The 14,845-nt window shown below is 40.5% G+C and overlaps 1 protein-coding gene across 2 annotated transcripts in view; it reads left to right on the forward strand.

Annotated features, from left to right (window-relative positions):
• Window positions 1-14,845, forward strand: part of EMB1030 (Alanyl-tRNA synthetase, class IIc) — a 348,351-nt gene that overhangs the window by 58,013 nt on the left and 275,493 nt on the right. For both annotated transcript variants that reach the window (XM_089405768.1, XM_089405769.1), the window contains 2 exons: window positions 11,250-11,378; window positions 11,510-11,721. In XM_089405768.1, coding sequence (XP_089261894.1) covers window positions 11,250-11,378; window positions 11,510-11,721 — 341 coding nt within the window. Of the gene's footprint in view, window positions 1-11,249; window positions 11,379-11,509; window positions 11,722-14,845 lie in introns of those variants that run through there.

The raw sequence follows: 14,845 nt of genomic DNA on the forward strand, positions 1-14,845 counted from the left end.
GATAGTAGGCCAATGGGGAGCCCTAAGATTGAAGATAGTTTACATGCTTTGTATTATATTCCTGTTTAGGAACATTACATAGAAGATGCAAACATGTTACAAGATAAGAAAAAAATGACATGCCTTGTTAGCGATAAGCTTTGAGGACAAAGCTTTTTGTTGAGGAAGGCAATGTTATGAATAAAATATATATAAAAATAATATAAATATCAATAATAATGATAATTTTAATAATGATTAATTAGTGATTAGTATAGAAGAGGCATGTCTCTAAGGACATGACCATTCATGAAGGGGCACCTGCCTAGGTATATATGGTGACAGTGGGCCACTATTCCATTGTTGTCACATGGTCTAGTTCTAGCCTTGTAGATTAACCCCTCTCGAAGGCCTGCTAGATTTTGCGGCAACAAGCTTGAAATTAAGAGTTCCGAGCTATGTGACCCGTTTCTATGCAATAACAACATTTCATCTCACCCTTGTCTTTTGTTGATTTGATGCAATTGTTTCTTTGAGTATAATGTCATCTCAGATTGAGCAACCAACTCTTTCAAGGCATCAGTATAGGCAAGAGCTGACTGAATCTGCTCCAAAATCCTCTAAATTGATCTTGGCTATGAATGACCTGAAGGTTGAAACCCTTTTGGATTTTTGATGTGTCATGTTGGTGATCCTTCGATTTGTTTCTTCTTGCAGCGGTCTCTAGGCTTCACGCTTGCACAGATTCCATGTCCCTCAAACTACTGAAGTTGCAAGAGTGGAAACATTGTCTTTCAAAGGCATGAGACACTTGATATGGCTTTCTGTGGCTCTCAGACCTATGAAATTGCAAGAGTGGAAACCTTGTCTCTCAAAGGCCCAAGACTCTTGATATGGCTTAGACTCCTAGATTCTTCCCTGCTTTGATACCATATTAAAAAATGAACTAGATCACTAAATGAGAAAAGCGTAGATAGGGTTGAGTCACATAAGTTCATAACTAAGCTCAAAGGAAGATACTCATATTAACACCATATGATGTTATCAATGAATAATTGGTGCCTTTGTTACAATGGAGTTTACCTCCTTATATATCATTGTTCACTACGCAAATTATTTCCACTTATGAATGTGGGATAGACTGCTTTACAAAAAAGTGCCATAAAGTGACTTTATTACAGATTTAAACCTTATATCCTAACATTAACATCTAAGTGAAGAATATAAGGGGCCAATTTTACTGCTGTCCTATTGCTGTCAAAGAATATTTTCAAATGTGGTTATTGGCTGATAAGTTGCGCTAAAATGGCTGAAACTTATTCCTTTTGTTTGGTTTATTTTCTCCTTGAAATGCCAAGACGTTTGGGCTGTTTGGAAGTGAAACATTGTACTCTTTCTGCTGCTTTTTTCAGTTTTGTCCCTTTTTTTACTGTAGCCCTAAGGCTGGAAATTCACAGGGTTAAGATACAAGAAGCCTTCTAGATTGAAGGTGAAGTTTCCGTTTTACATTGAATGTTGAATTCTGAGAATTTTCCACAGTACATGTATTAAGAGTTCCTCGCTAGTAGTGTGCTTGAATTTTTTCTGAAATAAGAATGTAGAGATGTTGACATCCCAGGAAGAGTCTTGTATTGTGAAACTATCCAAGTTACCGACTGTTGAAAAGTGTAACTAGGTTCGGTCTTCATAATGACATGAAATTGTAATTTTATGTAAAGAGATGTAAAGAAGAAAAATAAATTATTGTATTGCTTGCATCATGGGTTTCATGAGCAAGAGATTTTATTTTTGAGTCAAGACTCCCATTGAGAGTCTTTAGGAATTTTGTCATCTAGAATAAAAGAGTCATTGTCATGTAAAGAAGTCATGTTACACATTGTAAAGAGTTACACTTGTCTATGTAAAATAGTCCTCCAAGACCTTGTCACTAACCCTCTCCAAGTCGGCCTAAAACGAATGAAGAATCTAGAAGATGAAGTCGGCTTCCCTACAAGAGATCATGTCAGCCTAAAAGACATGAGACAAAGTGTATATATAGCCTCACTCGGCCTCACTTGAAGCAAGCAATTCGGTGAAGAAGAAAGTCAAGAAAAGAAGTGCGAAATAGCCATCTAGAGAAGCCTCCATACCAATGAAGTCAAGGAGAAGAAGAGCGAAGGAATTCAAGTATTGTTTTTGGGTTAATTTGTTTTCCTTCATACGAAGATAGCAGAATCGAAGTGATCCAGAAGAAGTGTTAAAGTTGGCAACTAGGGCCAAACTCCACATAGGTTATCTTATTTATGACAACTGATATTTTTTTTTGGATTCCTCTCTCCGAGAGGTGTAGGATTGATCTAAACATCATCCAATTCCGACATGTACAAATGAAGTTATGAATTTATTTTGATTATGGACAAATTGTCAAGGTCGGCCAGCAAACTTATGTAGGCTCAGAAGCCTAACAGTGACGTCTATTCATCCTTAACGTTTGCTATAAATACATGATGCCTTAGCCTCATTTGGACATATACTCATCTTCACACTTCTCTCTCTCCCCTCATTTATTGGGTATGGATTTCTGAGCCTCTCTCTCCATACGTCCGAAATTTCAGGAGAGCGAAATTTCAGGAGGCCGAAATTTCAGGAGCGAAATTTCAAGGGGACGAATTTCTGTTTTTGGGCGTTGATCGAAATTCTAGGACAGTTTGATCAGCAGCATTGACCTGTTTGACTGGGTTTTTGAGAGAGGCATTTTTGTTTGGGTAGGCTGCAGTTCTGGGCACAAAAATTGAGGTCAAATGTTGACTTTGACTTGCATTGATTGCAGCTAGGGTTGACTGCAGGGTTGGCTGTTTGACCAGATTTGACTGGACTGTTTTGGGCTATTTTGAGGGCTGATTCATCTTGCTGTTTGGAGGCCGAAGTTGACTGAAGTTGACCAATTTGTTGAGGGTCAAATTTGCCTTGTTGACCAGCGTTGACTTTTCTGGTTAACGCTCTTTTACTGCTGTTACAAAATATCAGATTTGTAAATTATACTATCTCTCTTTGCTGAACTATTGATGAAGGGTTTCCCCACATTGGGGTTTGTCCCTGGCTGGTGCCACATCTTGTGTCCTCTTGTCTTGGTTTGTCTTCTACTGTTTATATTTATGTTCTATCTGCATTTTACCATCATGTTGATGTGATTGCTAATCTAAACATTGATACTGGGTTGATAAAGAAATTGAAGTAAAATTGCTCTAAAGCATAGAACATACCATTGTTGCCTAAAATTAACATGGTATCAGAGCTGAGGTGAAGACAAAGCCCAAGCAAGAGTGAAAGAGCAATCACCAAAGACAGTTGGACAAGGACAAAAGGCTCAATGGGTTCCTCATCCCACTTCCCGACTGAAGACAAGCTCCATGATAAATCTGACTATCATGGATGGAAGATGTCTCTTGATTTGACCTTGGAAGAACAAGAAGTGATGGATTATGTGCAAGGTAAAATCCCTGAGCCTCCTTCAAATGCACTGGCTGCTGCAAAGACCAAGTACAATAGGGCTGAAGTCAATGCAAAGAAGATTATTAGGGATTCCATTAACAAGCGCTCGGTGGCATACATCTCCAAATTGAAGACCTCCAAGGAGATGTACGATAGGTTGGTCAACATGTTCAAGGTTAGTAATGCTAATCAAATTCTATTTCTCAAGAATAAGTTGAAGGATATTAAGAAGGGCAAGGACGAGGATATTAAATCCTACATCTTAAGGATCACTGAGATCAAGAATGATCTCCTTTCGATTGGAGAAGTCATTCCTGACAGGGAACTTACTCTCACCACCCTTGGAGGACTCCCACCTGAGTGGTATGTATTTAGAAATTAGAACCACTATACTCAACAATGATTGAATTCCAGGGTTTAAAGAATTGATGTCGAGATGCATTCAAGAAGAAACAAGAATGGTGGAGCAAGAAATGCCTTCTAATAGAAGCAACCCCACTGCATTCTCCGCTCATGCCAAAAGGAGAAATAATGCAGGGTCTAAAGGTCATTTCCATGGAAAGCCTAGATCTAAGGGAGGAAGGAAGGGCAAGTGCTTTGTTTGCAATAAGTTTGGCAACTATGCAAGGGAGTGTCTAAATAGAAGGGACACATCACATGATGATGATCACAATCATTCCAGGGGCAACTTCAACAACAACGATCAAAGGAATGGTAGGTCCAATGGCAAGAGAAAAAGGAATGCGGAACATCAAGGAAATGGTCGACCCTCCAAGAAAGCAAGGAACTCCAGGTATGAAGAATCAAATGTTGTTAACAATAAGCAAAAAGAGTACTATCTTATATCGACCCTCTCCACTGCCTCTCCTCCGGACACTTTGGGGAATTGGCTAATTGATAGTGGTGCCTCAAGGCACTTCACCGGATACAAGGAAGCTCTCTCTAATCTGATAGGAAAGGAGACAAACTTGGAGATCATCCTTGGAGACGATGCCACCTACCTCGTGAAGGGAGTAGGGAATGTTACCCTTCAATTGAATCAAGGTAACACTATTCATTTACAAGAAGTACTATATGTACCCGATCTCAAGAAGAACTTGGTGTCCATTTCGGCAATGGAAGACAAAGGATTCAAGGTGGCATTCATTGATGGAAAGGTACGTGTTTGTATAAGAAATTTTAAAGATGCTTTTAGTCTTGGGTTTAGGGTTGACACTTTGTATCAAGTTGGAGGAAGTCCACTGGGAGTCATGTCTTGCGACACATCTCTACAATCTGAACTATGGCACCGGAGGTTTGCCCATCTTCATTATAAGGCCCTACCCGATGTGAGATAGATGGTGACAGGTATGCCCGAGTTCAAAGTAGAGCATGAAGGTGTATGTTCGGGATGTGCCAAAGGAAAACTTACAAGGGGACCATTCCCCTCAAGTAATAGCAAGACCACAAACATATTGCAATTGATCCACTTCGACATATCTTGTATGATGCCCGCAAACTCTTTGGGAGAATATTTATATTATCTCACTTTTATGGATGATTATTCTCGCAAAACCTAGATCTACTTCTTGAAGAAGAAGGATGAAGTGTTCACCTGGTTCCGACACTTCAAAGCTTTTATTGAAAACCAATCCAAGAAGAAAATCAAGATATTGAGGACTAATAATGGGACCGAGTACGAATCCAATGAATTCCAAGATTATTGTAGAGAAGCTGGCATTAAGAGGGAGATTACAACACCATACACTCCCGAGCATAATGGTTTGGCTAAAAGGAAGAATCACACTATTGTAGAAGTTGTTAGTGCCATGCTTCATGATTAAGGGCTTCTGAAGTTCCTATGGGCTGAAGCTGCAAATACTGTTGTGTATGTTCAAAACCAATGCCCTCATCAAGCATTGGACTCCAAGACTCATGAAGAAATGTTCACTGGTAAGAAATTCGATGTCTTTCATTTTAAAATTTTTGGAAACCCCGTATATTTTCATGTGCTGAAAGAGAGAAGCAAATTGGGTGCATTTGGGAAGAAAGGAATCTTTGTGGGCTACAGTGAAAATTCTAAGGGATATAGAATTTATGTGGCTAGTCAAAGGGAAGTTGAGATAAGTCTTGATGTCACCTTCGACGAAAATATGGTCCTCAGGAAGATCCACAACCTTCCTATCCCAAGGAAGGACAAAGAAGCTGACACCGGAAAACAGGTGCAAAAGAAAATGAAACAATGCCCGATGTTGATGAACCTATCGATCCTATTAATCCTCCTCCTTAAGAGCCCTCCTCCTCCAAGAGGAGACCCTCATGGCTTAGGGAGACTCTCGAAGACGTCGAGAGACATATTGCACCAAGGGGGACTTTCCGTGAAAGCAAGAAGCCGAACATGTATCAAGGATACTTGAATGTCATGAGCACTATCGTTCAAAATGAGCCTTTATTATTTGAAGAAGCCGTGAAGCAACAAGTATGGAAGGATGCTATGAATGAAGAATACGGGTCAATTATGAAGAATGATGCCTGGGATGTGGTCCCTAGACCCCAGGACAAATCGGTTGTCACCTCTAAGTGGCTCGACAAAATCAAGCATGGAGCTGATGGAAATGCAAAAAAGTTCAAGGCTCGCTTTGTTGCTCGAGGCTTCTCTCAAAAGGAAGGTGGAGATTACAATGAGATATTTGCACCGTTGCTTGATACACCACCATTCACTCGATCATAGCCCTTGCTGCCTCGCAAGGATGGAACCTACATTAGATGGATGTCAAGACCACTTTCTTGCATGGTTCGATCAAAGAGGAAGTCTATGTGGAACAACCCGAGGGGTTTGAGGTTCATGATTGGGAATCTCATGTATGCAGGTTGAATATTTATGTTATCTCACTTCGACATATCTTGTATGATACTTCGACATATCTTGTATGATACCTGTAAACTCTTTGGGAGAATATTTATATTATCTCACTTTTACGGATGATTATTCTCGCAAAACCTAGATCTACTTCTTGAAGAAGAAGGATGAAGTGTTCACCTGGTTCCGACACTTCAAAGCCTTTATCGAAAAACAATCCGAGAAGAAAATCAAGATATTGAGGACTGATAATGGGACCGAGTACGAATCCAATGAATTCCAAGATTATTGCAAAGAAGCTGGCATTAAGAGGGAGACTACAACACCATACACTCCCGAGCAGAATGGTGTGGCTGAAAGGAAGAATATTGTAGAATTTGTTCGTGCCATGCTTCATGATCAAGGGCTTCTGAAGTTCCTATGGGCTAAAGCTGCAGACACTGCTGTGTATGTTCAAAACCAATGCCCTCATCAAGCATTAGACTCCAAGACTCACGAAGAAATGTTCACTGGCAAGAAACTTGATGTCTCTCATTTTAGAATTTTTGGAAACCCCGTATATTTTCAGGTGATGAAAGAGAAAAGAAGCAAATTGAGTGCATTTGGGAAGAAAAGAATCTTTGTGGGCTACAATGAAAATTCTAAGGGATATAGAATTTATGTGGCTAGTCAAAGGGAAGTTGAGATAAGTCTTGATGTCACCTTCGACAAAAATATGGCCCTCAGGAAGATCAACAACCTTCCTATCCCAAGGAAGGACAAAGAAGCTGACACTGGAAAACAGGGTGCAAAAGAAGATGAAACGATGCCTGATGTTGATGAACCTATGGATCCTATTGATTCTCCTCCTCAAGAGCCCTCCTCCTCCAAGAGGAGACCCTAATGGCTTAGGGAGACTCTCGAAGATGTCGAGAGACATATTGCACCAAGGGGGACTTTCCGTGAAAGCAAGAAGCCGAACATGTATCAAGGATACTTGACTATCATGGGCACTATCATTCAAAATGAGCCTTCATCATTCGAAGAAGTCGTGAAGCAACAAGTATAGAAGAATGCTATGAATGAAGAATACAAGTCAATTATGAAGAATGATGTCTGGGATGTGGTCCCTAGACCCCAGGACAAATCGGTTGTCTCCTCTAAGTGGCTCTACAAAATCCTGCATGGAGCTGATGGAAGTGCAAAAAAGTTCAAGGCTTGCTTTGTTGCTCGAGGCTTCTCTCAAAAGGAAGGTGTAGATTACAATGAGATATTTGCACTTGTTGCTCGATACACCACCATTCGCTCGATCATAGCCCTTGCTGCCTCGCAAGAATGGAACCTACATTAGATGGATGTCAAAACCACTTTCTTGCATGGTTCGATCAAAGAGGAAGTCTATGTGGAACAACCCGAGGGGTTTGAGGTTCATGACTAGGAATCTCATGTATGCAGGTTGAAGAAATCTCTCTATGGATTGAAGCAAACACCCCGGGCTTGGTATGAGAGGATTGATAGTTATTTGATGAAGCTGAGATTCATTAGAAGTGAAGTCGATCCAAACCTTTACTTTAAGGTTGAAAATGGTGTGGACGACCTCTTTCTGACAGGTACAAACCCGCTCATTCACAAATGTAAGAGGGAGTTGGCTTTTGATTTTGAGATGAAGGACCTAGGACTGATGCACTATTTCCTAGGGTTGGAGGTCTGGCAAAAGCCAGGTGAAATTTTCCTATCTCAAGGAAAATATGTTGTGAAGATATTGGAAAGATTTGGGATGGTGACTACCCCGATGGAACTTAACTTTAAGAAGTTATGTGGTAGTGTTGCTGGACTTGAATTGGGAAATGCTTCTGAGTATCGTCAACTCATAGGAGCACTGATGTTCTTGGTGAACTCTCGTCCGGACATATGTTTTGCAATTAACACATTGAGCCAATACATGGTTGAGCCTCATCATATACATTGGATTGGTGCCAAGAATCTTCTGAGATATCTTCGGAGCACAATCGCTCGTGGATTGAGATACACTGGCAGAGATGTGAGGCTGCATGGTTATTCTAATGCTGATTGGGCTGGCAGTGTGGTGGATCATAAGAGCACTTCTGGACGCTGTTTTTCTCTGGGTTTTGCTTCGATATCCTGGATGAGCAGGAAGCAGAAATCGGTTGCCTTAAGCACCCCCGAGGCCGAATACATAGCTACTAGTATTGCCTCTTGTGAAGTTGTCTGGTTGAGGAAGCTCTTCAGTGAGTTGTTTGGACATGTGTTGGATACCACCGTGATCCTCTGCGACAACTAGAGTGGGATCCGATTATAAGAGAATCCCGTGTTTCATGATCACTCAAAGCATATAGATATCAGGTACCACTTTATCAGGGATATGGTACAACAAGGAGCAATAAGGCTCTATCACATTGGGATTGATGAGTAGGTCGCCGATATTCTGACAAAGTCCCTGGGGAAGGTCAAGTTCTTGGCCTTCCGAGAACGACTTGGAGTCGTGGAGGGACCCTCTTATGAAGGTCCTGTATGATATGGACATTAAGCTTTGGGAGCTCCGGGGGGCTTGGGGTACTTCTTGGAGTGATGAGCAACCATAGGGTGAGTGGTTCAACCTTCCCCTAGTGGTTTGCTGTGTTCAGGGTGAGTGATTCAGCCTTCCCATGTGATACCCTTGGCGACATGTAGGCAGGATGAGTGGTTCATCCTTCTCCTGTTGAGAAATCCTACCCATGTAGTCTGGGACTCATGGGAAGTACCTCTCATCTGGCCAATGAGTAGGGAAATGAGGATAGGGACCATAGTACTACCGATGGACGCATCGAGTATTACCGTACTCCCTATGCTAGGATGACCGATATTGATCTCAGATCAATAGGATTGATTTCGGGTCAGTAAGAGTGGTATGACACACTCTCCTTTGATTGGGACTGACTTCGGGTCAGTAGAGAATGGTATGATACATTCTCGATCACTTCTTCTTCTTCATAGTTCGGCAAAGCAGTGCATTGATGGCAGAGATAGTACAGATTGGCAGATGGAGTTCTCCTTAGTTGAGAGGGAGTGTTAAAATTGGCAACTAGGGCCAAACTCCACATGGGTCATCTTATTTATGATAGTTGATATTTTTCTTGGATTCCTCTCTCCGAGAGGTGTAGGATTGATCTAAAGATCATCTGATTCCGACGTGTACAAATGAAGTTATGAATTTATTTTGATTATGGACAAATTGTTAAGGTCGGCCAACAAACTTATGTAGGCTCAGAAGCCCAACAATCATGTCTATTCATCGTCAACGTTTGCTATAAATACATGATGCCTTAGCCTCATTTGGACACACTCATCTTCACACTTCTCTCTCTCTCCTCATTGATTGGGTACAGATTTTTGAGCCTCTCTCTCTCCATACGTCCAAAATTTCAGGAGAGTGAAATTTCAGGAGGCCGAAATTTCAGGAGCGAAATTTCAGGAGACTGAATTTTCAGGAGGACAAATTTTTGTTTTTGGGCATTCACTGCGTTGACCGAAATTCTGGGACAGTTTGACCAGCAACGTTGACTTGTTTGACTGCTTTTTTGAGTGAGGCATTTCTGTTTGGGCAGGCTGCATTTATGGGCATAGAAATCAAGGTCAAATGTTGACTTTTACCAGCATTGACTGCAGCTAGGGCTGACCACAGGGTTGGCTGTTTGACCAGATTTGACTGGACAGTTTTGAGGGCTGATTCATCTTGCTGTTTGGAGGCCGAAGTTGACTGAAGTTGACCAATTTGTTGAGGGTCAAATCTGCCTTGTTGACCAACGTTGACTTTTCTGGTTAGGGCTCTTTTACTGCTGTTACAAAATATCAGATTTGTAAATTGTACTATCTCTCTTTGCTGAACTATTGAAGACTATAAGAGGATTTGATCAAGGGTTTCTCCACATTGGGGTTTGTCCTTGGCTGGTGCCACATCTTGTGTCCTCTTGTCTTGGTTTGTCTTCTACTGTTTATATTTATGTTCTATCTGCATTTTACTATCTTGTTGATGTGATTGCTAATCTGAACATTGATACTGGCTAATAAAGAATTTTAAGTAAAATTGCTCTAAAGCATAGAACATATGATTGTTGCCTAAAATTAACAAGAAGCTGAAGAAACTGCTGGGACTAGACCTCGCTAAGAGAAGTCGAGTCAAGAAGTCTCTCTCTTGAGACTAGAAAGAAAGTGAAGACAAGCTAGGGTTTCTGTGGTGGGTTGACAAGCCTACAAGAAGAGACTAAGATTCAAAGGGAGTCGAGATCTAGAAGAGAAGAAGTTGAGCACAAGAAGAGATAGGAAGCTGAGGAGCATCGTTAAAGAAGAGGTTAGTGACAAGGGTCTTGGAAGGACACTAGAGTCAAGGGTCGTTGTCATGGTCTTGGTACTCGTCAATTGAAGATCTATAAGAAGAATTTTCCAATTGGGTTTTCCTCTCAAAGAGTGAGAGGTTTTGGCCCTGGCTAACAAGCCTACATACTGTGTCTCTTGTCTTCTATTGTTTATTTGGTAATTGTCTTGATGAAAATAACACATTAATAATATAATGAAGAGAAGATCATCACTCAAGAAGTAAAAGTATATCACAAGCAATTATCAAAAACAGAAATCTCCTAATCATTGATGCCCTAGATTTCTCAACACAGACAACATATAGTATATAGGGGCATTGAATTTGTACTTGCGATTTGCAAATGCTAGTTTTTTCTAAATGTAGTAAATAAAAGGAATCTTATTAGGCCATGAAAGATATGGGCAACTATTGGTATCTAGTTCTGAAAATCATCAAAATAATAAGTAGAATTTTCCTGCATTTAACAATGCCCTTTTATGTTATTGTGCATTGGTGAGAATTGTCACCTGTTTATTGTGTTTAATGTCATATTGAAGATGCATGCTATATGATTACGTGGAGATTCCATTTTTACAAATGTTCCATTATTTGTGAGACTGACTGCAGGTAGCAAGTTCAGTGTGGGTTCACAGCAGGGAAGCTCTTTTTTTTCAATTTCCCAACAGCATATGAAGTATAGAAGCTGTGATTTAAACGTGCCACAGAAAGTGAATCTATCAGTCAGAAATAGTTCAGGTTAATTGGATCATTTCACACACTCCCATGATTGAATTGAAACATGCTATTTCTCATAGTAACTTTTACTTATATAGTCTAAGTCAAGGCATTAAAGCTCTCAAATGATGCTTTTCAAATATTTTTCTCAGCACTGACAGAAACAATGAAGGATGAACCAAGTGAAAAGGCATTAAGTGCAGATCCTTCTGTGAGTGGGGATGCGATTCGCCGTAGATTTCTTGAGTTTTATGCATCTCGTAATCATAAAATTCTTCCCGGCTCTTCTCTTGTGCCCGATGATCCAACAGTTCTACTTACAATTGCTGGAATGCTTCAGTTCAAGCCCGTTTTTCTTGGTCATGTATGGTTTCTCCCTGGCATACAGGCATCTCACATTCAAACATGCAATAAATAATTTGTATGGCTGATAAATTGTAATGGAAAAAAAATATTATTTGCAGCTTTTTAAACAGTCTTTCATTTGCTTAGAGAAATAAGTCAATGTAAAAAATGGTTAGTGTTTGCATCTTTATGCTAACATTCAGTTTTACATCATGGCCTATTCATTGATGCTATTGCTTGCTTGTTGCCAGTGACATTTATCTGCATGTATTGGTTGCATTGCTGGCACTTCACTGGATGCTTTCTGTCCACTTTGGCTATGTTTCTCGGATTGTTTCCTGCTGCACTTTTTCCTTCCAGTAACTGCACTTGTTTTGATCACAAAATATGGATACTTTGATGACATGAATGATGATTTTTTCTCATCTGTCAATATGTTGGGGAAGATATAAAGCAGATATAACTTGCTTCTGCTTATCCATGATTGTATACTTCAGCATCATTTAGGTTGCAGGTAGTGAAGTCTCTAGTGATTCACCTTTCTTGTCTAATGAGATTGGATATGCTATTTTGGTAGCCTTTAACTTGCTTTAACCTACTTTTATGTTTTTACGTTTACTTTAGTGACACGAGCTGCTGGAAACTGTATCGATCTGCACTTTTTTGGATATCAGGAATTATTTTCAATTACTTTTTCTTGTTTGTTTCACTTAACCAAATACGGTAAAGACATGATAGTTATGTTTTCTTTTTGAAAATTATGTCTTATATATACAGAAAATATTTATGTCAGCAGAACAGAAAGTGGAAGGGTATATAAAATGGAGTTTATATCCTCTTCCAGTGCTGCTAAAGTGGAATAAAGTCAGAATATGATACTGCATCTAGAGACTTGGCATACTTAACAAGCAGAAAATCTTTGGCTGACAACTGCATTTGTACCTTATCCCTCCACATGGTACAGAATGTAGACAAAGAATTGATCACATTATTAAAAACAGACCTACACTAGATCTTCTAGAGAGTGTACAGAGTGGGGATCCTAAGACAATGCCAAATACTGAAGAAAGAAGAACAACTCAAACAGCTGCAATCACCTACTATAGCTGCCCACCAATTTATCCTTCCCTAGAGAAGGACTGAATACTGTTTCAACATACTTCCAGTCACTCTTTGCAAAGTGACAATCCAAAAACATATGCTTTACTGACTCAGACTATTCACAAACAGGGCAGAGATCATCAGAATGGCCACTCTTTTCCAACTTGGCCTCGGAGGGGACTGTATGATCAATAACCAGTGATGCAAAACCCGCAGCCTATAGGAGAGTCATACAGAGCACACATTATGTAGTTGGTGGACACACATATCCATCGGATTACCCAATGCTAATTGAGGACAGGGGCTAGTGCATGACACTATTGCAAAAGGGGACATAACTTCACTGAGTCATATTGTTGAAGGGAGTGACCAAGGTCCAAAACTCTACCCCCAATTTTGCCAAAATGGCCTTGGCGTTGTAATATTTGTCTTGTACATATCCTCTTACAGGATGAGTCAAACAAGCTCAGTGATAGTTGACCGGTTTGAGGGAAGCAAAGCATGCTTGTGCATGAGTATGCCAATCCTTCAAGGAATGTGCCACTAAATCCCATAGGTCTTGTCAAAAGACAATGCTCTTCCTACTCAGAAGATGGGCTTGAAAATCTGGGAGCTCTGAAATACAAGAACCTTGTAATCTCCAACTCCAAATAGGTTGTTGTGTCAAATCTCAATGCTCTATTGCCATTTGTATTCCATCTTACAAAACCTGCTACTTGTTTTCAACCTAAGGATGAACAAGCTTGCAAAGTGGAATAGGTGTTGAAAATTGAAATTTCTAAGTCTGACACTTCAGAAATTCCTATTGCATTATCTAGTTTTATTTCTCCTACTTGTTTATTTCATTAACAAGTTATTTATAAATATAAATACTGAAATAAACACAAATGCAACCTTAACTCATATACAGATCATCAACTGAAATAACTGAGACAAACACATAAGGGACACCGTTATTTTTGGACAGTCGTCCCTGGAAAAACCCAATGCGGGAAAACCGGTGCAGTAGATATGAGGGTTTTATTATTATGCAGTTTCCGAATACAACTAGGTAGCCAGAAATGGCTCACCCAACAGAGAATGTCCTCAGTAGTAGTACCTCTCCTCGGAGACAGATATTCCGGTTGATCAATCACCGGATGAACGATCCCACAACAACTACGACAACTCCTTAGTTGGACAACAAAAGCTGCTCCAAGCTTCTCTACTGCTCTGCGTCACTTTGCAGGGGCTGCGACACCCTTCCTAGCTCACCAACACTTAGTCTGCCCCACAAAAAATCTCTTGATGCTGCCTCTTGGCCTTGCGTCAGCTCTGCTAGCCTCTTCGCAGCCACTGAAGCCTCTGCGTCAGCCCTTTGTCTCTCTGCGTCAGCTCTTAGACCCTCCGCGTCACCCACGCTGGCCTCTTCAGCCTCCTCGTAGCTCCAAGCTGCCTCTGCGTCAGCCCCCAGCCGCCTCTGTGTCAGCCTCTCCAGGCTCTGTGCTGTCTCTCTGACACTATCTCTGCCTCTCTCGGCCTCATGCCGAATTGCTCCTCGTTGCAACAGATCACTAGCTCGATTCTCTTAGCAAAACCCCGCTCCAGAAAATCGAATTGACTGATCAATTTGGTGTATCTCCAACTGACTCTTAAGCCTCTTCTTATACTTTTCCTGTTGAGTCTTCAACGACTGAGATTAAGTCCCTAATCAATGACTAAGATTAGATTTGGCTTTATCCATGTCATTTAGAACATTCTCGCTCAGTTTTATATTAATACCCATTAATATTTTAATCTTCCTAAGTTTATACTTAGGAACCCCATTAAAAATATTAATTATTTTAATATCTCTCCAACCAGGTGGAATTTCCCCAAACCATTTTTGGGTCTTCGAGATCTTATGTGCTTTAGCCTCTCCATCAATTTTCATGGCTAGAGCACATCTGATGCTACCACAAATCAACACTCCCTCTTAGCGAGGAATGTGCTATAGTAATGTTTCACCATGGAAACATCACACTGATCCTCCGCACTGGTAACTGTGCTGATGCTTGGCTTGC

Source organism: Pinus tabuliformis, chromosome 2_2, assembly GCF_031772625.1.
Source record: "Pinus tabuliformis cultivar Carrire ecotype Pingquan chromosome 2_2, CPIR1, whole genome shotgun sequence".
Classification (NCBI taxonomy): Eukaryota; Viridiplantae; Streptophyta; class Pinopsida; order Pinales; family Pinaceae; genus Pinus; species Pinus tabuliformis.